We start from the raw sequence: 26,125 nt of genomic DNA on the forward strand, positions 1-26,125 counted from the left end.
TTGAAGTAATTAGATTTTGGGTCCCACCACCCCCCCCTTTTCTTTTTGTAAAAATCTGCCAGAAATGCCATGTGAATAGTTCAGTGTGTCACAGGTATACCTGGAAATGGCTCCCACCAATTCTTTCCCTCTGCAGATGCTATCTGGGTCTGAGCCTGACTAGAGTTCTAGGTTATGTGCTTCCTACCCCAAACCCCAAAGTTTATTTTAACTAATGTGAGTCTACTTCCTGCAAAATAGAAACTGTAACAATGAACGTGCTGTATTAGAAGTGTAGCCAAAATCCTTAGTTATAATATACTTATTTGATTTTTTCTATTTTGTGTTTTTTTAGCTATATTAAGATATAATTACCATACAACATTGTGTAAGTTTAAGGTGTACAACATAATGATTTGACATATGTATACATTGAGAAATAATTGTCACATTAAAGTTAGTTAACACATCCATCATCTCACATAGTTACTGTTTTAAAATTTTTAAATGTTTATTCCCAGGAGTGAATAAAGGAATTTCTTCCTAGTATTTTATGGTCACCATCAGAGCCCAAATCCTGCTTTCACTATAGTAACTGGGTGGCTGGCTGTTTATTCATCTAAATAAATATATCTACTTATTTATTTATAACGAAAAGAAACAAGATGGCAAAAGTAAACCGTAGGAATGACATGGTGGATTGCATTATGCTGCAGACAACTGCTCAACCCAACCTTACTTAAACATTTACAAAGCCAGTTTTGATTAGCTGTTTAATCCTGATTATCAGATAGACTCCAATCCACTAAACCAAGTCCAGAGGTGATTATTACTGAGATTTATAGCCATTGACACCACAAAATCTTACAATTTACCTGTTTGGAATTTGGGTGTGTGTGTGGATTATTTAAGAAGTAAATCAAGTGTTCACTATGTTGGAAACAAATAGACATTAGTAAAATCGAAACCCTTAACAAATCTTACTCCAGTTTTTTATATACCAGTTAACAGCTAGAGGTTATCTGTGTTCTTGCAAGAGTCACTATTTCTTAGGGTCAAGAAATGTAAATATAAATGTATAAGCAAACATTAAATATAAATGTATAATCAAACTTTCTTTTGGAGGATCACATTAAAATCAGAAGATTTACAATGAGGTTTACATGATGGATATTCTCACACAACAGTCTGAGCAATCTCTAGAGTGGTCTACAACTTTGCTTTTGCCGAGGGAGTTTCTTTCTTAAGCTTTAATTATTCCCAAAGCAAATCCATTCAAACATATCAAAAACGAATGGGACAGTATTTGGCAAGCATAAGCATGTTTTAACAGTGATTCCAAAGGTTTTTTAAAGAGTTTAGTTGTAATAATGATGAAAACTTAGAAAAGCGGAGAATTAATCAGTGTTCTCTTGCTAAGAACAGTTAGTTGGAAAAGATTGCCTTGGGCCTTAAATAGAGGGAATTATGGATAGAGGCAGTAGTTCCTGAAAGGTGGCTACAATATTGAAATGTCTTTTAGAGTATTTTATCTGTCAACTTGATTGAGCACTCCCTTGTTTAGAAACTCTAACTGATATGGTTTGCACTTAGTCTTAGACCCATTAAGGGTCTGACTATATTCAGACCCCCTCTACAGCTCCCTTCCCCCTACATTCATACACTCACACTTTTCCCTCAGAAATCCCCGACCTGTCCTGATATTACAAAGAAATTACTTTAAACATTTAACATTAAGAAACACATTCATGAAAAAGCAGAAACATTTATGGCGATTTTTCTAAACCTCTTAAAAGCAGAAGCTCTAGAGGGGTTCCTAATTGCATTCTGTCCCACATTGCCCCCGGTCACTAAAATCAAACAAGGGGCCACTGCTGCTGGGACACCAGCTGGAAGCCACATTTTATGAATGGGAAAACGGAGACGTGGAGAGGGGAAACTGACCCTCAGAGTTGGCTTTCTGGGAGAATAAGCCACTGAGTTTAGCACAGGAATGATGCTTATCGCTGGGCCTGGCTCATTGGAGGCTCTTTAAATATTTGTTTCAATAAAAAGAAGGGATGGTCCTTGGGTTTAGAGGATTTGACAAATACCGAAGCCCCAATGCACATACTATTTAATTGGATTTGGAAACAACGGTAGAAGGTAGAGGCCAGCTGTTTCCAGATCTAAACCTATGACCCTCTCTTTGTTCAGAGCCACTCGCTGCTCTGACCATCTTCTTGTCCCCTTTAGTCAGGGTGCTGCCTGCCTGTGTGCACACTTACCCCTCCCTCTGGACGCCCAGCCTCCCCGACATTGCAGGGCCGAGCCTGTGCCTTCTCATAGTTCTGTACATGTAATTTCACATGCTGGTTATTTCTGCCTCCGACCTAGTGCCTAACCCAGAGCCCTCCACTTGCTGATACTCCCCAGATTCCAACCCTCAAGCTGAGTCAGTCCGGTTTAATCAAATGAGTGTGCCATAACCTTTGAGAAGCCATTTGAAGTTGGCTTTAGATCCTTTTTTGCAAGTATTTCGAATGAACTATATTGAAGTCCTGAGTGAAGTCACAAAGAACTGTTCTGTCATAATGTGCTAAGTAAATAGTATCTGGTCAATGTGGCATAGTTCATTTAAGGAAATACTCATGATCATTTGGATTTTGCAAGTGTGCCTCCTTTCTCTTTTTCAGTTTTACGAAGGTTGTATCTTTCTGTTTTTATTCTAGTTAAGAAAATGTGTTGATTTCATTTGTGCCACTGCGTTTCAAGTGTAATAACCCTACAGATGTATTTCAATTATTTGTATTAGGATTATAGTTTTTTACACAGATATTTTTTTTAATCTGTGTTGGAAGCAACTAGTTAGTGGCAGCAAAGGAATTTGCTATTTCACTGTGCTATATGAAAGCAACTAACAGTTTTTGAGTATTTACTGTATGAAGGCACTGCCTCACAACTGCCTTGTAAGTCATCATCAGCGTCATCCTTATTTATACAGATAGGGAAACTGAGACTTAATGTAGTTAAGGAAATTGGCCAAGGTCACTTAGGTGTAGTAAGTGGCAGAACCAGGATTTGAACCCAGACATCTGGCTCCAGAACCAACGCACTCAGCCAGTATTCTCCTCTTCCTCACCATCTCTTGTATGACCACTTTGAAACAACCTGGTAATTGCCAGGGTCTCTGAAAGAAGGCCATTAGAATGGCAAATGTCAGAGTGCCTCTGATTTTTGAGCATCAAAAATATACCCATTAGAAGATATTTATAATACAGTTAAACTTTGAGACACTAGCCTTGATCAAACTTTATTCTCATCTCAGGTCATCACTTAATGATCCCTGGTAATCTCAAATGGCTGTAAATGATACTCTGATTTTGGAGCCATGCTGGTTTAATCAGATGAGTGTGCCATAGCTGTTTGTCCATAATCCTTCCATCACTCCATCCATCCATCCATCCATCCTTCCATCTATCCAGCTATAGAATTCTTCATCTGCTTATAACGTACACTGAGGTGTTGCTTATCTTTATTGAGGAAGCAAGTCCCAAATGTATACTAACTGAATGAGACACGGAGCTCCAAGAATCACTGGCTAATCGCCTTGAGGGGAAAGTCAATTTGTAAAGGTTTGTCAGTTTTATGTATCTACAGCCCTTCATATGTTACAGGGTCTCAGATTAGGTTGCTGAATGTGGCATAGTTGAACCTTCAGTTTACTTTTTAGGGAGATTGATGCAGATAATTCCAGTCCAGGAGAGCAGCAGTTGGGGATAAACTGGGATACTTAGAGAGAAAATGAGGAGGGATACCAGCTTGCTGAGAGCAGAGCCTTCTTGCGGGGGAGACTAGTAATAGAAAATGCAGTTAGAATGTGTAGACAAGGTCAGGCTGCGTTAGAGAAGCCCTGAAACCAAGCACAGTGTATAACTGAAAATAAAATTCTCTTTTGTCGTTGTATCCAAATTCTAGCTGTGGAGCATGGCATATGTGACATACACAGTAGGTTTTTTTAATGATTTGGATCATATTCTGGATTAGAAGAGGCCAAAATTACCCAAGGCTTGGACATGTGTTAATCTGGAGCTCTTCCTAGACTAACTAACTCTACCTGGCCCTAGTCAGCCTCTGCATTTCAGCAACTGCTATTCTTCCTTCCTCCTTCTGTTTACTTAGCAGTGTGCTGCAAATGTGTTTCTGTGCTTCCTTCACTTATGTCCTACTTCTTTCTGTCAATCCATGAGATTGTATCTCAGGAACTGAGGTGCAGCCCTAGCTCAGAGGTCAGTGAGAGGTGGAGTACAGGAAAAAGGAGCTAAGTGATTGAGCTTTACTCCAGTCTGCCCCTGCTTGCCAACTGATGGTCTCCCACAATGGCAAAAGGTGAAAGAGTGAAAGAAGGCGGGGAGAGTTGTTGGGTGGCAGGGTGGCAAGGGCAAGATTGGTAACCTTGGAGGGCAGGTAGAGGGTATGGAGCTTAAAACCTGCTCATGCACCCTGGACAAGGCAAGATATGTGGGGGCCTGGTGAGCCATGGGCTCCTCTTCTTTGAGTTATAACCTGAGATTTCCCAGTCCCAGGAACATAGTTAGCTAGGGGAACTAGGAGGAAAGAAGGATATTCCCTAGGGAAATCAGCACTTTAAAAAAAAAAATCGTCTTACTAGGTTTCATTATTTGTCAGCTCCATTGCAAAATGGTCTGTGTATAAAATATTTTTAAACCTCATTAAAAAATTTTTTGCCTTTTCTACTATCAGGGAAGCTAAAAATTTTGGTAAGCGGCAGTTTTTGTGATTGAAATATGCCACTTGTTATGTATTTGAGTTGTTTTTCTACAGAAGCTTTACTGTAGTCTCAGCGTAGGAATAACAAAAACTGAAGGGAGAAAATTCTCTTGCATGTTTTTTGAATATTGATGAAAGGAGAGATTTTCCTTACAGCTGTGCTGCTCTTGAACGTTGAGTTTAATTCTTCTAATTTGGAGTTGCATTTGAACAAATCACTTTCTTCCCCAGCCCATTGTACCGGCAGCCATTTCAACCTACAGCCCTCCTTCCCTAACACACCCCACCCTTTGGGAGGGTCTCTCGGAGCAGGAGGTGTTGCTGTGACCAACTTGATCTTAGTAGGGATTAGACTTAAGTCATGAACTGGCATTTCAAATTTATAAACATTTAGTGGTGTGGGTGAAAACTACCAGGGAAGAAAAAATGAGTCTCATTTTCCACTTGGAGTGGGGTATCTCAATTTTGTGTTGATTTCCCCATAGTGCTCTTTAAGACTGGAAGCTATGATCCAAGAAATAGTGATGCTGATTACATGCTATTGTTTTACTCATTTGTTAGTAAACACTTTGTGCAAGTGTCGTTACTGTTATATCAAATGTGTGTACAAATAAATAGTATCTGTTAATCATTGAGATGTTATTTTTAAAATGCCATTTATTTTCACTTCCAGAAAGCACAGGGGTAATGTTATATTGTTTAAATGTCCTTTGACAGCTTTAGCAGAGCCTGTTTTTTTTGGCCGCACTGTACGGCTTGCGGGATCTTAGTTCCCCGACCAGGGATTGAACCCGGGCCCACAGCAGTGACAGCACTAAGTTCTAACCACTGGACAGCCAGGGAATTCCCTAGCAGAGTCTTTTTTGTGTGGAACTTTCTACAGGTCGGTGATATTCCTCTGCTCTGCTTGCAGAGAAATCAGCGCTGTACAAAATGCGTTGCCCCACTTTATGATTATTAAATGAGATAGACTTGAGAAGAGAACAGCGCGTGCCTGGCTGATTTGAGTTGTGTTTGCCGTGTTCCTAGCCTCTTTCCATAGTGCACACTAGCTGGGTGATGGGCCTTCCTGAAAACCTTTTCAACTTGTCCTTGTATGCTATAGCAGGTTATATTCATGGAAGTCAAAGTAATATAAATCCCACCTGATTTCTTCACAGAAACAATATTACGTTGAGGATTATATTTCTGGACTGATGCCTGAGGTTTTTTTATTTAATAGAAATGACCATAACCACCATTTTTACTCAACTGTTTAATCAACGGGAAATGATTAATCTGAATACTGCTCAAGATAAAATGGTCTGAAGTGTATATAAATCAATTAACAAGGCTTCACAATAACCAGTCGCATTAAATTATGTTTAATGAGTTAGTGTCAGTAGACTATACAAGGTTCTTATTGTCATAATAACTGCCTTATTTTTGCTGCAACTAATCAGAAGTTTAAAAAATTCACTTTATGCAGAGTCAGGGAACTCATAAAGGATTTCTTTGGTTAAATGTTGACAGGAATGTTTGAGGAGAATTTTCGGGAGACTTGGAGTTAATGGCTTTTCAAAAAGTTGAATTGCGATTTCTTGTTTTGCTTTGCTCATTGTAAATTCCCTGTAGCAGACACAGATTTCGGATAACGGGTTATTGGTCTCTCTTGATTTGAGTTGCCATCGGGAAGCCTTTAGTGAGGCAGTGACAGTTGAGAGATCTGAAGGGTGGTTACCAGAAGGTAAAGAGAAGAGGGAAGAGTATTCCAGTGGAGGGAAGCAATGGAGTAGAAGCCCAGGGGCAGGAAGGCACCTGGAGCTCACCTGGGATGGAAAGAGGACCAATGGGCTGTAACAGAGTAAGCAAGGAGGAGAGTCTTCAGGAGAGGTTGGAGAAGTGGGAGGAGAAGACCTGACTGTGCAAGACCTTGCAGGTCAGAGGAAGGATTTTAGTTTTCAGTTTTAATGTCAGGGGGAAACTTATTAAAGCAGGGACTAGAGGAGCAATATCGTCAGGCTTGTGCTGTATGTGGTTGTTGTGTGGTCATGGCTGGGTCAGCTCTCAATACTACACAGCCCTCATTCTTGGCACTTAGCTGATTTGTGTAAGTACTTGATTAATATCTTGTCTCCCTCACTACACTGCACGCTCCATGAAGGCAAGGACTGTTTCTATTTATTCATCACTCTATCTCCAGTGTCTTGCACATAGTAGGGACTTAATAAATATCATACTAAGCCTTGTGACCTGCTACAAAGCAAGCGTGTTAACTTTTTTTTTTTTTTTTCTCTTTTTTTTTTTTGCGGTACGCGGGCCTCTCACTGTTGTGGCCTCTCCCGTTGCGGAGCACAGGCTCCGGTCGCGCAGGCTCAGTGGCCATGGCTCACGGGCCCAGCCGCTCCGCAGCATGTGGGATCTTCCCGGATGGGGGCACGAACCCGCGTCCCCTGCATCGGCAGGCGGACTCTCAACCACTACGCCACCAGGAAAGCCCTAACTTTTGTTTTTGAGGTGGAGTTTGCGTAACAGAATTAACCATGTTAAAGTGAATGATTCAGTGGCATTTAGTGCATCACATGGTGTGAAACCATCAACTCTGTCGTGGTCCATAACATTTTCATCACTCCAAAAGGAAGCTCCATACCTGTTAAGTAGCTACTCCCCATCTCTACCCTCTCCCCAGCTCCTGGCAACCACCAATCTCCTTTTTATTTTAATAGATTTACCTATTCTGAATATTTCATATAAATGAAATCCTACAATATGTGACCTTTTGTGTCTAGCTTCTCATTTAACGTAATGTTTTGAGGTTCACCTATGTTGTAGCATATATCAGTACTTCATTCCTTTTTATGGCTGAGTAATATTCTGCAGTATTCCATTTTGTTTACCCATTTATCAGTTGTTGGACATTTGGGTTGTTCCCTCATTTTGGCTATGTAAATAATGCTGCTATGAACATTAATGCACAAGTTTTTGTTTCAACACAGGTTTCCAGTTCTTTTGGGTGTATAAGTAGGAATAAAATTGCTGGCTCATATAGTAATTATTTGCTTAGTTTTCTAGTAAACCACCAAAATGTTTTCCGCCAAGGCTGAGCTATTTTGCATTCCTACCAGTACGAGAATTTCATTTTCTTTCCATCCTCATCAATACTTTTTATTTTCCATATCTGTTTTAAAGCCTAGCCATCTGAGAAGGAGTTCATCTTTAAAATGCATGAATGAACCACCCCTTATTTGCAGTGAACATCTCGTTCTTTGATACCTCATCACATTGATGCTCAACATTATGAAAAATTGTAGTGAAGCTCAAAGGCACACTGGACTGAATTGGATTCTAAATCCACAAAATCTGTGTCCAACATCATTCTGGTACATTGCCTTCTAAGAAAGGCTTGCAAGTATTAGGAGAATCCCACCTTTTCCTCTTGCCATCATTCTTTAGGATCGAAGATGAGGTCTAAAGGACTAATCTGACATTTAAAGAAATTTCTTCCTTCTAGAATATATGTGTTGCTTAAAAGTTCTTCTTTGGAGGTATCTTTTGAGAGTTGTATTGAGAATGATGAGGAAGCCACATGCAGTCTTATGGCAGAATGTTCTCATCACAACTAATTTTCTTTCAGTTTGACACATTTGTACTTTTCTCCTTTGCCTTTTCGTTTTCCTTTTTTCTTCTTTAAAGTTTAGCACCTCCTCCCAGGGAGTAGATGTACCTGCTTGCTTTTGGCCTTGGGCAGAGACTATAGCAAATGGCTCAGAACCAAACAGGGATGTAAGCAGAATATCTTGGAATACTCAGATTATTCCCACCCATCCATAGTCATCAGTCCACCATAGTTGGCCCTCATTAATAATGCTTAAAAATGTAAGTGCACTTTAATTTCCAGCCTTTGAGCGCCATCTCCATTCTTTCAGTTTCTGCCATTTTTCTACCCTTAACTAATGCTGTGATTATTTTCTGATTGTCAACATTTAGAAAGTTTTATATCATATCTGAGTTCACAAAGTAGAGTAAAAATGGACTCAGAAACACATTAACACATTTGCATACATACATGCCTTTAATAATAACATGAAGTAGAGTGAAATGCATTGCAATCAGGAGAATTGAGTCTTTGCAAACATTTAATTATCCAGTACTGGTCATGACTAATCAGCTTGTGTTCCACTGACTCAGTTGCTTAATGCTACAACTGCTATGCTGTTTCATGATTTAGCTGAAAGCATTTTTCCTGTTCAGAGCTTGCCAGGTAATTTTAATGTTGGCTGTAAATTCTTATAATTGTTCTAGATACCCCCTATGTGTGTTTTGGAAATATCCCATTGCTATTTTCAATCATATACTTGAATAGAATCTCAAACTATTGTTTGTCCTATTTGGTAAAAAACAAAACAAAAAAATTGTTTGGTTTTGGGGTGGTATGACCTTAGTGTGAGTAGTGTTTGTTTTTGAGAAGTGATACATTTTGAATGTGTCTGCTTTAATAAAAATTCTTTCAAGTGGTTTTAAATCACTGCATGTGTTTCATTTTATATCAAAACCCTTTTGTACAACTAAAATTTGTAATTCTAAGTGGTTCATTATTTTTTTTAATTACACTTGTGGCAGTTAATCCTAACCTGTTTTAACTTGAAGTTGTTTGTACCTTGGGTGCCGGGACATAAATTTCATTCTATTTTAATAGAGGAATAAACTGTTTCCCTTGGGTGACAGGCACATTTGAGAAGGCATTCATTTTTTCCACATCTAAACGTTACCATTAAATAAATTGACACTGTGGTGCTTTAAATGGGCATCCTTAAAGCCCCAAAGAGCCAATGTACCTTCTGGTGTACCAAAATTAGCACCCTGAAGCCTTTCCCTGGTCTTTGTAATTTTTCATAATGTTTCTTTTATTTCTCCCTTCTTGTCTACTTTGAAGCCTATAAATAAATTTCATCCTGAATATATTATCTTCTCATGTGTATTGATTTATAAATTATTCTTTATCCTCAAACAGGTAATCTCTCCCTGACCCTTGAACAGTTGTTTGGTTTTTTGGGGTTTTTTTGTTGTTTGTTTGGTTTGGTTTGTTTGTTTTGGGTTTTGGGGGGGAGGGTTCTTTTTTTGTTTGTTTTTTGGTCCAGGCTGAAACAGGTGGCGAATGATACAGCAACGCAAACCACATTTCAAATTTTATTGCTAGAAGAAGATCTGGCCCCCAATTCCCCTGCAGCCTCTCAGATCAGATAATTTAGTCAAGCTCTCCTCAAGTTACCTATGAAGAAACCAATTCTGGGACTTCCCCCAACACACACCACACCACACACACACACACACACACACCACACCACACCACACCACACACACACACACACCACACACACACACACACACACACACACACACACACACACACACACACACACACACACACACACACACACACACACACACACACACACACACACACACACACACCCCGATCTGTAGTAGAAGGCAATTAGAACAAAGATCTCCTAGTTTCTTGCTTCTCATAATTAAGCCTTAGAAGCAAAAGCACACACCTGGGATCATGGCCAAACACTTAATTTTCCTTATCTATTTTTGGCATACAGGGAGAGAAATTGTCACAAGTTTAACAATTATCTCACCTTATACCCTTAAATGCTTTGCCACTATAGCTGATTGTGGTGAGGTAAGAAGTATATCAGAGTAGCATTGCCCAACCATGTTTTACAGAATCTGATGTCACTGGATCTTCCTTGGGTTGAAAAAGAGTTCTATGGGAGATGCTGACTTACACAAAGATAAAGAGGTTTCTTTACTACAAGACTTCTTAGAGCATTTGTTATATGAATATTTGTTGTGAACAGCCAGCAGGAGGGGTAAGGAACAGCCTTCCCCACTTCTCTAAGGAACCTCATTGTTAACTTGTTCCATGTAGTGCAGTGTTTGAAACAGTGAATGGAGTATTCTGATATTCTTTTTAGTCCATCTTTTTACATGGGATCTTAGTTCCCCCACCGGGGATGGAGCCCATGCCCCCTGCAGTGGAAGTGCAGAGTCTTAACCACTGGACCACCAATGAAGTCCTTGTTAGTCCATCTTTGTGTGGCATTCCTAGTTGGCAGTACTCAAAGGCCAAATATTAAAATTTTGCGAACCAAATCAATTTTATTTACATACAAGCCATTATTTAATATCTATTTCATGTGCTCTTCTTTCTGTGCTCAGTGTTCTGAAGGTTATACATTATACTTCAAACATATCGCTAATTTTTAATGTTTCTTTTAAGCATGTTTTAGGGATAATTACAAACAGATTACCTGTTAAGTTTATAGCAGCACCCAGTGTTTATAGTGTACACCAGCTTCCAATCCAAAGCCTTGGGGGGAAAGAAGTGTGATTTAGAAACAATGTAAATAATTCCAGTACAGTTCCCAAATGACCATGTGCTCTGCCACAAAGGGAGAAATGAATTCCTAATTTTACTCACATGGTGTCAGATCATCAGTTCCAAAGGACTAATGGCATATGTTATGGACAACAGCCTTCAGGGGACTCTTTGAGTGGCCCTCACTTGCTTCCAGACACACCACCCGTCAGCCTTCCTGGCCAACCCTGGTCCTCTTCGTGAACGGTGTTTTCAACACCAAGTGCTCTCTGTCAATGGACCATACTCAACCTGCCCCCTTGGATAAGAGGAGCATCAGAATGGGTATGCCTCTTCTGTAGAGCCAGAAACTTTCTTGCTTTAAATAAAATATGTACACTTGAATTATGTGAGGCCATTGCCTGGTTCTGTGCTAGCCTAGTTCCTGGAGTTTTAATATTCATGTAGTTGGCTACTGTCAGCAAGCCACCTGAATGAATAGTCTTTCAAGTCCTTTAAAGTGATCTCTGGGTGTTTTGTTAATCCTACTATAAGCAGTCTTTTAAGTTACTTGACTTTTTTTTTTTTTTTTTTTTAACTGTTAAGGAAATTGCGGTTCCCCGGGTCTCACATTGAAGAAAATATAGGTATCAATAGTATTTCCCAGGGTCATGTCTTTATTGCTTCTCCTGTTCCCTCCAAGCCTTGCCCTAAAAGCCTTCACCTATAGGGAGGATGCCTTTTTCAAGGCCAGACTTTTCTTTAGGACATAGTAATTTGAGCCAAGAAGTTGGCCACGTTGTGGTTGAATGGAAGGGTAGAAATGTTTCACTGAAGAAGTGGCTACCTTTTGTGAGGCCCCTCCCCCTTGTTTTCTTTGCTTATTCAACTCAGCCATGTTTCACAATGGAAACTTGTTTTTTACCTACCTCTTTTGTTGGGGATATTTTTAAAAAAACAGGTATAGCCTGGATGTGCTATTTAAACTAATCATAACTTGGACATTTTTTTCTAGCTAGTTTGCTTTCTGTGTGATGTTTAACAATTCCGGGGGAAAAAAATTGGATTCATTGGCTTCAGTGGACATGCTCCAGCATATATTTGAACTGCTAGACCTTTCTAGGAAACTTACTGTCACTTTTGTAATAACGGTGCTATCACTAAAATGGGAGATAAAACTCTGTTCAGGACATCAGACACCTCTTTTACAATATATTTTTTGTTCTAGCCAGAGTTTATCTCTTCTTATACTGTAATAAAAATTCTCTGATGACCTATAAAGATTTTTGGCTGAGAATTCGTCTCTTATATTGAAAAAGACATTTTTCACCCTAATAGCCAGTGGTTCTTTCCCTTGCCATTGTTAGGTATTACTGTTTGCTGGTGAGATAAAATTTTCACTTACCTATGAGATCTCTAAAAAGTAGGAAAATCTTCCAGCCCTAAGGGATTTTGCCACAAAAACCATCTGCTTAGGTCTTATATATATTTCGGTACACATTTTTGAAGCTTCAATGTATGTTATGACCGATACTCTCTTACGGGGCAGGGGAGAGGGGGTTAGTGTATCACAGTGAACATCTAGATTATACCTCTTCCTGTTAATACTGTTTACCTGCTTAGAAGTAAAAGTTCAATTGAACTTTCCATAAAAGTTTGATTTTTAGCCTCACATCTTACATTGGTCCATTTATTATAGGCATGGGTCAGAAAAGAATTTACAAGATGAGGAGGAAATGCTGTGTGGTGTAAGATACTAATGTTTTAAAATGATGATACTTCAAAATCAAAAGTTACAGAGGCAAATCAGGTCTTTGGAGAAGAATAACAAAAAAGATGTCAAATGGCTTAATAATAGAGGCCAGGCCACCAGAGTGCTACTTCAAAGTCTTAAAGGAGCAGACCAAGTCTTCTAGCACTTCCCTTGGACGTACACAAACTTGCCAGCCCCAACTGGCTGTCTTCCCAAGTTCTGGGAAACTTTACAAGAATCACAGGGGTTGGTACAAGTAGCGTGAGAATCTGCAGCGTTTTCTCTGTGATTTCGCTGCCATTGTGTGAGCAAATTTTCGTGTGTCAGTATGGAGAGGGTCCCATCTTTCCCTCCTGCCTCTGAGGTTTGTGATCTGTATTTTATTCTGTTCTTTTTTTCAGCCAGGTTGGGCTTTGAGGTCCTGGGGCCTTCTTTATACTTGCTTTCTATTTGCATGTGTATTTTTATCCATTTCCTGAGGGCTGTGGTGAATGCGTGGCTGGCATGTCAGTCAGCCTCACTGTTGCTCCTATCCTTAGTAGTTATGTATCTCCCTATTTAGATTTTTAAAGTCTGGTAAGTGTTGGGAATGCAAGGTGGTGTGTAGATATGGGTAGTGAAAGTGAAAAGTAATTTCTGAGGCCTTGTAGACGTGTTCAGTTCATCTCCAGTTAAGTTTGCCTTAGGAGAGAGACTTTTACCAAGTAAAGTGGAGTTCCTGAGCCCCAGTCTGAATTTTGAGAGTCTGAGATTACTTTCTATAAATGGAAGAATCTCTGAATCATTTAAAAAAATGATTCCTGTTAGACTCTTGAATCACTAAATGCTTACAGCATTTTTGATCTGTCTACCCTCTATTAGCCATCCTGTGAGAAAGCTGCATTTCTTCTTTAGAGCCACATTTCTGTAGCCCTGAGGTCCTTGGGGGTGATGGCATGGTGGGGAGGGGGGTCACAGTGGGAACACTTAGAATTGATTGTTCCTGGTGAAATTAAACTGCTCAGCGGATCACATTTAGATAATGATAGCCTCACTCTGAGCTTCCAAACATGGCATCGTTCTTATCCAAGTCCTCATGGTCACTGCTTTTTCCTCAGCATTGTGCTTGCTGATTTAGGTGTTTTTTGTGGTGCTTAATATCCATTTCCTATAGGAGTTTCTATTCAATTAAATGTGCTGCCATCGGGTAATGCCTGCCTAGAGACTATCTTCGTGTCTAGGGATGTACTTTGGATATTCAGTTGTGTTTTGATCAGGTGTTTGAGAGTTTCGGTTAATATAACCGTAATTAAGCTTTAAAGGCAAGAAGACAAAATGCCCTGGCTCGGTCTTGCTTCACTACCTCTAGTAAAGAAGAGACAGCTTAATCACTAAAGAAGATGCAGGAAAAGCAAAGTCAGAAAAGTACAGTTTTTAAGGCTCGTTTTAGAGTTATGACTGTAAATTACACATGAAGATTATTCTTCTTGGCTTGTTATAATGGGATAGGCTTAGAAACCTCAGCAATTTGACCACTGAATACATTATGGCAATTTTAACCAGGAAGCTTAATACACCGGAAATGTTGCCTGGCACTGTAGTGCTCTCCTCTCTGCACCCCGCCTTCCAACCTTAGTACAGAAATGCTGAAATTTTGATGAAATGCTCTTTCTTTCAATTTTGAGTTCTTTTGGCCTTTTAAAGACTGATTATAATGTTCAAAAATACTAGTGCTTCAGAGGAGAAAATAGCTTTGGGGCTGGGATGTGGAGAACAGTTTTAAATCATTGCCAAGTGTTCAGATTATTAATAAGGATTTTTTGTTCATTTTTGAGCAAATATAGTCCCTCAGTATCTGCAGGGGATTGATTTCAGGACGCTCTGCAGATGTTTGAGTCCTATAAAATGGCATAGCATTTGCATATAACCTATGCACATCCTCCATATACTTCTCTAAATTACTTATAATACCTAGTATACATCTATTAGGTATACATCTAGAGATGTATACCTAATATACATCTCTAAATTACTTATAATACCTAGTATAATGTAAATGCTATGTAAGTAGTTTTTAGGTGCACGACAAATTCAAGTTTTGCTTTTTGGAATTTCTGGATCTCCCCCCACCCCCAAAATATTTTTGATCTGAAGTTGCTTGAATCCACAGATGTGGAAGAGCTCTCCACCGATAAGGGAGAGCTGTCCTCTTACTTCCTTAGTAACTCACAAAGAGCAGTCTGATGATTAATAAAAGTAATGTAGTGATCATTGGAGATGACATTGATGATTATTTGCTGATAACCCGAGTAGCTTTGCATGTTTTCAGGGCCTGTAATTTTCATTATCATTGATCTGAATAATTGATGGGTATTAGCCACATGCAAAATGAATATTGAAGGAGAATCTCATTTTGTGAGCAGCTTAAAATGGTCAGAGGGGTTGCTATTTGATGGTTATTTGTATATTTTTATCCTTTGAAAAGCCAATTATTTAAACTATTTTAATTAAAAAGTGTAGGATTGTGGCTGGTGTACTAAAAACTTGTAGGATGTTAGTTAAGGTCAATCATTAATTCAAAGAGAGAGGTTCTGTAGCAGTCATTCTCAGCCCTGGCTACAAATCAGAATTGTCACCTGGGGAGCTTTGAGAAAAATTAAATTAAATATTAAATAAAAGACCCAGCCATTGGTATTATGTTTAAAGACAACGTGTGACCAGACTTAAGAACCACTGATCTATGACTAAGTGATAAATTTAAGTCTGCCAACACCTGGAATGGATGGAGAGGTGAGCTCTGTTTCAGAACCTGTGCCAGCTTTCATAATGACAGTCTTGTATTAAGGTCTTAATCTTCCCTCAGTTCTTTTTGAGTCACTGGTCTAGAGGCAATCAAGAAATGAATTATAATTCCAGCAGCTTTCTTTGTTTATGACTAGCGAAAGCATAGGATTTTAAGATGGTACTAGTTGACCATTCTGTTTAATTCTTATGATGCATAGAAGCTTTTACTTTCTATTAAAATGTTTTTATGTGTCATACATTTTCCTTATAATACTGTAAAATCCTTATTGTCCTGACTACCGTACCACTTATGAAATGTGATGCTGGGCAAGCTGCAAAAACTCTCTGTGCTTCCACTTTGGCTGCTGTTTATTTTTTTCTTTGCTGTTATCTGGGGCATGGGTATAATAAGAGTATCTACCTCATAGGGTAGCTGTAAGGATGTCTTGAGATACTGTGTATTAACCACTTAGAACACAAAATCAGTTCTCAGTAAATGTTAGCTGACATTATCGATGATTTTATTTCCCATTGGACCTAGCAAACTATCCATAAATGGTTCCTAAATAACTTAATGAGTTATCAAATCTATGCTGTGACTCTTGTGTAAATAAACTACTTCTTAGAAAGTTTCTCGAAAAATATATTGCCTCAGATTAGCAGATGCAAACTATTATATACAGAATGGATAAACAACAAGGTCCTACTGTATAGTACAGGCAACTATATTCAATATCCTCTGATAAGCCATAATGGAAAAGAATATGAGAAAGAATGTATATATGTGCATAACTGAATCACTTTGCTGTACAGCAGAAATTAACACAACATTGTAAATCAACTATACTTCAGTAAAGTAAATTAAGAAAAAAAAGATGGTACTAGTTGAATAACAGTACCATTTTACTCTGGTTTTTATTGAGAGACTATGTTTTGGTATAAATTACTTTTTAAAAAAACAATATTCAGTTTATAGTATGGAGGTATAATTCAAGAGTACAAAAGGGTGATTTTTATCATGAAGAAGACAATTAAATTGATTTCTCTGTTCATTCATATTGCTATAAATACACTTTTATTTTTCCACCCTTTTAATTGTAGTGTATGCTGTATCATTAAAATAGAATTGTTGCTAGCACATTTCAGTTTTAATAAATGCTGTTCCTAAGAACATTTGCATGGGAAGCACTTCAACACAGGATGGACTCCTAATGAATTAAAATTCATTATGAGGTGGCAGGAATCATACACTCCCACTCCAGACTACACTGTGTGCCATCCAAGTGGGAATTTTGTTTTTTTTAATAATTCGAACTTGGAGTTCCTCTCCCTTGGCTAAGGCACCTACATTATTCAAAATCACAGGAACTAAAACCACTGTTCTAACACTCTGCATTGGCAGCAAGTGTAAAATTACAGTGAATTTACACATGTGTTCAGCTTTGCCATTTTTATGTGAACCAAACAACGTTATATGGTTGCAGCAAATTCTACCAGAAATTGCGGGCTCATCAGATTTTTAGACCAAAACAGGCATTGAAAAGTCATCGATTTCACCCCACCCCACCCCCAGTCCTCAGGCAGCTCCAAACCCAAACCCACCTGAGCTGAGGAGACTTTGCCCTTTTTTGAAAAATCCTCAGGAGTGGACATTTTACAAGTTCTCTTGGGTTCCTATTTCCACATCTAACAATGATCACTGCTGAGATCTCCCATCCCCCTCTCCCCGCTCCCCAAACCTGCACAGCAATTTCAATCCATTTTCTCCAGTTTAATGGAGATAGAGGTCACTTAAGCCTTACTTGAAAGATATCAGAGGTAATATGTGGGGGAAAGTCTTAGTAAAACTGTAAATGCTGTGCAAATGCACAGAATTCATAAAAATATCATGTGCCTGAAAAATTGCCTTATGCTTGTTCCTTCCTTTTGTTCTTTGGAATGTTGTTATCTGCCACAGAAGAAAGTTGAAGACAATTCAGAATTGGGGAAGTGCTAGTTCAGTTGGGTTTTAAGTGGCCACTGTTAACTGAGGAGAACTATATTGGCAGTGCAGGAAACATCCTGCTTCGCTGATCTTCTACCTCTTTTCCTCTTCCGTGTTTTCATTTGTTGAATGATCTGAGAACTGGCATGAAAGGTAGCTCTTCCTTATTTACTCCATAGCCACTTCTTGCTTGTGTGGAAAACTAAACAACCATGTGAATATTAAATTAAAGGATTTAAATTGTAGTGTGTATATGGACTTGACAATTTCTGTACTTCAGATTGGTACATAATAGGTTCAGGTCTGTTGTAGAGAGACTACATTGGTACCGTAACTTGCAACAGAAAACTAGGGTAGGGGAAGCAAAATAAAGTATACTTTTAAGCAGGTGTATTCACTTTCAGTTTACTTTTTGCAAAAAGGATATTATGGAAAATTTAGTGCTCTTATTAGTAAGCTGCGTCAGACCATGTATATTACAGTTGCAAACAAAGTCAGTCCCTGAATCAAAATGTATATAGTTACCATTCTGGTAAAGGTATTGTTTACTGGTTTCCAGGAACTGTTTGAAAATTTACCTGTTAATCACTGACCCTTAGCACGCGAAGGACCTGGTACAATCAGCTGTTCTAATGCCCTGTCTTGGGGCAGGCAGGTAAATAGCTAAGTTGTCCAGCATTGATAACTTACTTTTTCCAGGTTGCCATAGATTGAATGCTCCCTTAGTGCATGCCAGGGTGGATTTCCAGAAGTTATCCTTTATATACAGGCTAAATCTCTCCTACTTCAATTTATCTCAGTTAATTTTCTATTGATTCCCTATGGATTTTGGAGGCAATACCCCACTAAATAATTATTTAATAAGCTTAAAATGAAAATGGTGAGGCAAGAGGTCTTATCTGTATTTTAGGGTAATTCTTGTTCTTTTAATCTGAAAAATTATTTTCCCTATATCTGTGTGAGGTACAAAAATTCAGACTGGAATACGTCCAAGCATAGACATTTGGAGAACTTTGCAACCTCTAAGTAGTCTTGCTTAAAATGATTATTTTGGGAGTAGAGAGTTATGTCTTTGACCTTTAAATAGATAATTGAAGGGAAATCTTTGTGGCTACATACTTTAAAACATTTTAGGTTGGAAATTATAGTTATCTTTTTTTAAAAAAATAATGGAAATATGTAAGTGGATATTGGTTTTTATCATACTTTTTACTTAAAAAAATGGTTGTCTCAAACATAAAATAGTACCATCAAAAGAGACTATCCCAGATTTATATAAGAAGGTATATTATCCTGATTTAAAATAAGGAAAGTGAAGCCTCAGTGAAATAAAAGGGTGAGGTAAAAATGGAGCTCAACCTTGCGACTTCTAGATTCAATGAACCTCTTTTTTAAAAATATAAAAGGGGCATTAGAGCTGTATTGTGTGAAATGGGACCTTTTTTTTTTTTTTTTTTTGCGGTACGCAGGCCTCTCACTGCTGTGGCCTCTCCCGTTGCGGAGCACAGGCTCCGGACGCGCGCAGGCTCAGCGGCCATGGCTCACGGGCCCAGCCGCTGTACGGCATGCGGGATCCTCCCGAACCGGGGCACGAACCCGTGTCCCCTGCATTGGCAGGTGGACTCTCAACCACTGCGCCACCAGGGAAGCCCTGAAATGGGACTTTTTGACAGTAGGCTCTGAGAGATCACAAAAGAATGTCTTTCCTTGTAAAGCCAAACAATTACAACTTTTCTTTGTAGAAATAGTTGATCATTCCATTAAGAGAGGCAGCCATTCTATTCAATATATTCCTGTGTATTTATAAGCAATTATTTTGTGTTTAGAGCATTCTGCTGTCTAGTAAGGAAATTGACAAAGGTTGTCCTCAATAGTTGTTGTATAATAAAATAAATATTCCCAATCTGACCTTTCCTAAGTTAGTATGTTGCTGTGATAGTGATGGTTGAGACTGTGTGGATGAAAGAAAAATGATTGGCAGTAAAAATACTGTTTCTCTAGGATACTTACTTCAATTTAAACATTTAGAATTGCAATGTTGGCCTCAGAGCAGTTGGCTCAAACAAAACTTTTACTAATAATCTTCACTAAGTCAGCAACTAAGAGCTTAGTGGAGTTTGAATTTCCTAACAAGGTTTTCTCCTCTCCCTCTACTACTCTCTCTCTCTAGACAATAGCCAAACATGTTAAGACAAGAATTCTGAGCTTGGTAGAAGCATGGAGAAATGTGATGAAAAACTGACTTTTCCTCTTTCTCTTGGTCAGTGTGCTGGAGAAGAGAAACGAGTTGGTACACGCACAGTATTTGTTGGCAGTCATCCAGTTTCAGAAACAGAAGCATACATTGCACAAAAATTTTGTGATAATAGAATAGTCTCATCTAAGGTAAGTTGTTTTTTAACTCAATAGATGTTCATATAGTGAGCCAGATAAAACTTATTTTTATATTTGCTGGAAGCTGGTACATTTATATATGTATACCTGGATGTGCACTTATACCAATCATAGACGAACTGTGGTAATTATTCCACCAAAAGGCAGTTTTTTTAAAAGCATCACTTTGTCTTGTTACAGCTGAAAGATCATTTACTTGCCCTCCACTATGATTCACATTGCCTGTTGATTATATGTATGACTTTAAGTCTTGAAGTGTGCTAAACGTGGAATTATTTACTTGCCCAGAGCTTTCTGAATTGCCCTTAAGTGGACGGACTGGGTTGTAAATAATTTACATTCTTCTGGAGGGTGTTATCTTAGAATGACATTTGTGTCTCTTTCTATTCCATTGCAGAGCTTCTCAAGTACACTCCTGGGTCCTAATGGGTACATTCTGTTCTGTACACTGCTTAAACAGTTAAGGGTTCAGTCACTGTAGCTGTATTACCATTTGAATAATCATCTTACTTTAGCACTGTGTAATACTAAAAGGAGTGGCCTGAAAGTCTGAAGACCTGTTTAAATCCTGGCCTGATAATTTACTAGCTGTGCGACTTTGGCCAAATTAATCTCTCAGTCTGAATGTCCTCATTAGTGAAATAGAGCTCATGTGATAGCGTTCTTTATAGATCCTAGTATCCAGTAGTCATCATTCTACAAGCATTAGTTTGCTTATCTTTACCTTTGACTGACTAGGTTAGGTGCTAGGTGCTAGATTGCTGGCCCACTGCTGTCTCTTATAGCATGGCACAGATCTTGATAATTTTCCTCACTTCCTAATGTAAGGTAGATCTCACATGTTGCTGATGGTTGGTTCACTGAATGTTGGCAAACACTGAGGACCTGAAACACAAAATTATGCCCTTCCTTTGCAAACTTAACATTTTGGTTTTCAAATGTACATGTGATTTCTTTTTGGGTAGTGATATACAGACACGGGGAGGGGGAAGGGTAAACTGGGACGAAGTGAGAGAGTGGCATGGGCATATATACACTACCAAATGTAAAATAGATAGCTAGTGGGAAGCAGCCTCATAGCACAGGGAGATCAGCTCAGTGCTTTGTGACCACCTAGAGGGGTGGGATAGGGAGGGTGGAAGGGAGACGCAAGAGGGAGGGGATATGGGGATATATGTATAGCTGATTCACTTTGTTATACAGCAGAAACTAACACACCATTGTAAAAAATTATACTCCAATAAAGATGTTAAAAAAATACAGACAGATTATGCTTAGCTGGGAGAGTAACATGTAAAATGCAGACAGAATGAATGAAAACTATATTGCCTAATGAGCAGATCTATTGGGCTATAGAACACTCTGAGTGTATTTGGATAAAATGTCTGTTTCCTGTTAATCTTTATCCTTATGGCAGAAATTTATCCTCAGCTAGAAGTTTCCATACCTGTGCCCAAGATAGTGAATAGTTCTTTCACTGAAAATTGTGACTCACCCTATAGTATTCAAGAAAACAATCAATAGTAGTCCTTTGGCTCAGAATCATAGACTTATAGAACTGAAACATCATAGGAGATCCTCTTGTTCAACTCGCTTATTTTACAGATGGAGAAAGCCAACCCACAGAAATTAAGTTAGTGACATGGTCACGAAGCAGAGTTAGTGATAAAGCCAGGGTCAGAACTGCTTTATAAGGTCTAGTGGCTCTGAATAAAGAGCTGTTTTCACATCGTTTTGCAATTTGGGCTCCTCCCACAGTTTTCTCTCTCCTTTTGTATCAAGTGAAATATAAAATACTTTCTAGGGGATTATTGTTTCCTATAGTGTTTTATGGGGAAGATGGTAAAGTGACAAACCGATAGTAAAGTGACTTTTCACTGAACCTAGTGATAATTGATTTGTTTTAATATACCATGAATTTTTACATATTAAAAGAACGTAGAAGACTCAGTTAATTCTCAACTCTTTTTGTTTAATAGAATATTTAATGGAATAGAATATTTTTCATATTTTGTTTACCTTCAGTTTTGCCAATATGCAAAACAATGCAATAGGATATTTTTTTAAATAGTTGGGAATTCATGAGCAAATATAAATTATTTCTAAACAGATCTGCATATACAGTATATATGTATGTGTTTTAGAAACCAGAATAAAGAAGTGAACATTTCTACATTGATCGACTAACACATCTCTTTTTTCTCTGTATTTTATATTTACAGTTTGTCTAGTTAACTGCTCATTAACTGATCTATTTTTCATAACAGATCTAGAGCAGAAAAAGAGGAATTGACAGTATACTAACTTCACAAAAAGAATGAAATTTTAGTACAATGAATAGTTACAAGAAAACAGCGTATAGTGTAGTGGTAAACAGCTTCACCCTTACAGACAGAAGACCTGGGTTTGAAGTTAAAGTGAGTCATATAACCTTCCTGTGTCCCAATTTTCTTATCTGTAAAATGGGGGTATTAACTACTTAGCTCATAGGATTGTGATTAGACTGAAGTAAAGTAAGCCACAGAAAGCATTTAAGCACTGTGCTTGGCATGATGTAGTAACAACTCAGTAGATGGTAGCTGCTATTGTTATTTATGTTTCTGTGATTATTATTATTATTACTGCAGTCCTGAGCAGTACTATTGATTTCCTCAGTCTCCTGTGTTCAAATGTGTGGAGTGATCTCTCTTGAAAAGAGGCCTTCAGTCTGGAGAGAAAAAGAGTTTCATAATTTGACTTTCTCTTCCTCACATTGCCCTTTGGCTGATTGTATTTGCACCAGAATCTTTTAATTGAGGAAATGTGTAATTTATAGAATATGTTAGCTGCCTTCCAACTATGTAGCAAGTGTTGATTTCCTTTCTAAACCATTTAGTAATAAAAATAACTTTCTCTTAATTGGGTGCTTTTTGTTTGTTTGTCTACAAATGACATCAGTAATGTAATATCATTGGGAATAAGTCCTGTTAATACAAGGAACACTGAAGATAAACACTTTGATAAAAATTTGTTTTAATTTACTTATAAAATGAGTGTCCTTTTCTTCTTTTGGAAACACAAACACTTTCTTTAGAAAAACTTGCTCTCTTTGGCCTTCCTACTTTAGAACACTCTGCAGGGACTTTGGGAATCATCAGAATTTTATGGCTGGTACAAAACTTGGAAATCCCCTTCTGTAGCAAAAGGAGCTAGATCTTTAAGATCTTTAGCTTCCATCACATTTCTCTGTTCTACATTTTTTTTTCCTTTAAAAATCCTGAGCCTCATCTTGAAGGCCCCTTCAGTGGGATAAGAATCAGGGAGCTCCACCTGACTCTTTGAAGCTATGCCCAAGGTTAAACTTACTCCTATGTGAAAGAATGTCTTAAAGTTTCAAGCCTAAAATTACACTAGCATTTTCCCTCATTTTAAAAGTCAGAACCTTCAGTAGAATTTAATTATTAGACATGTCTTTGCATCTTATCGAACTCCCTGAAGGTGACTTTTTAGCTAAAATCCTAATGCAGTACTGTCTTGGTAACTCCTTTTGCTGTTCTAAATTTATGGTAGGAAGAGTGATACTTTAAAAATGAGAAAGTTCTGGCTGACATTGGTAATGAAAATGGAAGTAGACTGCTGTGATGCTCAAAATTGAATTTAATGCCTACATCAAGGAGAGTTGATAATAAAGTGGATACAGTCATTTAGCAAAGTGAACAGTTATTCAAGCTACAGCTCTGCTTATTTACAACCGGGTGCTTATTTACAAGTAATCTTCAAGTTTAGTGATTTTGTTCCATCACATCCAAATCCCAGTAGTTAGAAAAGTCAGTGCTCCTTCTGCTAGCCCCTTCGCAACTGGTTGTTAACTTTGTTCTTTTCAATAGTTACTACTTCGTTTTTTAGCTGCTCCCCTGTTTTCTCGTGATACACAGAAATATTAGAACAAGTTATTTGGAGCTTTAGCTTCCACATCAGCATTTTTAAGGCTAAATTGGAAAATGTTTGGACTTTGGGTACAAACAAGTAATGTTCTAAAGCCTCCTTTGGTTTAAATTTTTCAATTTAATAGACTTTCAAAACTGAGGTTCATTTCCTACTCCCTCCTTTAAATTAGGAAAGTTATTTATCAAAGTTATATGGTTTTGATTTCAAATTAAATTAGGTGATAGATGTGCGAGGGGGTGACCCACAGTTTTTTCACATCAGAGGCCACATTTGTGTACCAATTATTTAATTCACTGTAGAGAAGATGAAAAATGCATTGCATATACTTGGAAAGCTGGCATTTTTCTGGAGAAACTTTTAAAACATGTTCTGAATGTCACGGTTGCTTTTTAAGTTTATGGTTGCACATTAAGATAGTATAGAAATCCACTTACTGACTTCTCTGAGCAAGAACTGACTTATGACCCAAAAAAATCTCTATTTTCATCATTGTGTATGAAACAAATGCCGTAAACATCTTATTCCTGTGAGTTAACATTGTTTTTGGTTTGTAGCAACTGACTAAGTATGAGAGTCCACTTTTTAGGTAAACAAGGCAATTTGAATGAATAACTTGGTATTAATGTGGCTTTAATTCAATTTCAGTTTTAATTAGAAAACTCTTTTCTTAGTCTACATCTAGACTAAAGTTCATTCTTTATCTCACAAACAGTGGGAAATAAATGAAGCTTTTAGGCAGGGAGAGGTCATGTGAACAGAACCACATTTTGAAAAGGTCATTCTCATTGCTTTGTGGAAAATGGAATGGAAGGGAACAAAAGTGGAGGCAAGGAGTCCATTTAGGAGGCCAGTGCAGTAATCCAGGTAAGAGATGATGGCTTGGACAGCGGTGGTAGCAAATACGGAAAGATGTCCCAGAGATATATAGGAAGCAAAAATGGCAGGACTGGTAAGGAATTTCTTGTAACCGGTGGTTAAAGGTGTCTTCCAAGTATCTGAATAACATGGCTAAGTAGATGTTCTTGTCATTCACTGAAATAGGACATCCTGAAAGAGAACTAGATTTGAGGGACAGAGAGAGCATCATGGATTCAATCTCCTTTCACATGGCTCTGTGCCTTCTTGCACTGGGTTCTTTACCACATAAACTCCCTCTAATCTTTCAAGCCTCAGTTCAGAAGTCACCTGCTCTTTGAAGCCTTCTCAAGCTTCTCTTGGGTAGGAAAAAAATCATAACTTCTACTGTATCCCCATAGCATTTTGCTCATGCTAGTTTTATGACATTTACCACATTAAATTGAGTGAATACATGATTGTCTTTTTGGCTATAACATAAATTCCTTCTGGGTAGAAAAGCCATATCTTGATCTTTAATGTACCTGCTAAAATCTTTGTTATCTGGGCCACTGCCTGGCACACAGTAGGTGCTTGGTGAATTGAACTGAAATGCACTGCACACCAAGTGGGATGACTCTTGTGAGCATAATCTAGTTCTAGTTTTACTAGAAAACTGCATTGAAATAATGTATGCTATATTGCATTTGTATTATAATAAAGAGATGAGAAGTTGAATTTGCTTTTTAGTTAGAGCAGTGGAGGAAATAGCCAAAACACAGGTTTTAATCAAAATTTCTTGTATGCCTTCTACATGCTGAACACTGTTGTAGGCACAGAAGGGAAGTGATCTTATGATGTGTATGATATGCTCCCTGACCTCTTAGCAGTTCATGACCTGATATAGGAAAGAAGAGGGCGTGTTGCAGTAGTTTCCTATAAAGAGAATAACCAGAGTTCCTCAAGGAAACAGTTCATTTAGTGAAACACAGGTAAACAAACAGTGGGGGCCTGGAAGCAGCAACAAAAAATGTTCCCTCTCAATGTGTTAACACCCCACGGAGGATTCTAACAGTCCCTAATGTTTGTTTGTTTAATTAAAAACTCTTTACTTAAGGAACAGAAGGTCAACAAGCTAGAAGCTCAGCTGTTAGCCTGTTGTTGGAGTTTAGTTTGTTGTTTTAGAAAGTTAACCTTCAGTTATCGGGACAGTTAAGTGCTGATCTGAACTACGGCAGCTTCAAAGTGACTGGATCTGTGGTTTTGATCCCTTTTATTTTTGGTCACAAGCTGCCTTGGGAACCTGAAAACTGTGGACTCTCTTCTCCCAAGTGATACACATCCACACACGATTATGCACTTCATTTTGAATGGG

The 26,125-nt window shown here is 38.2% G+C and overlaps 1 protein-coding gene across 5 annotated transcripts in view; it reads left to right on the forward strand.

Moving 5' to 3' along the window:
* The window catches only part of ATP11C (ATPase phospholipid transporting 11C), a 176,561-nt gene that overhangs the window by 55,057 nt on the left and 95,379 nt on the right, over nucleotides 1–26,125 (forward strand). For 4 of the 5 annotated variants that reach the window (XM_067724141.1, XM_067724138.1, XM_067724142.1 and 1 more), the window contains exons 1-2: nucleotides 13,053–13,212; nucleotides 19,861–19,980. In XM_067724141.1, coding sequence (XP_067580242.1) covers nucleotides 13,177–13,212; nucleotides 19,861–19,980 — 156 coding nt within the window. In that variant the 5' untranslated portion in view covers nucleotides 13,053–13,176. Of the gene's footprint in view, nucleotides 1–13,052; nucleotides 13,213–19,860; nucleotides 19,981–26,125 lie in introns of those variants that run through there. The other variant, XM_067724140.1, reaches the window with a different exon arrangement.

Source organism: Pseudorca crassidens, chromosome X, assembly GCF_039906515.1.
Source record: "Pseudorca crassidens isolate mPseCra1 chromosome X, mPseCra1.hap1, whole genome shotgun sequence".
Classification (NCBI taxonomy): domain Eukaryota; kingdom Metazoa; phylum Chordata; class Mammalia; order Artiodactyla; family Delphinidae; genus Pseudorca; species Pseudorca crassidens.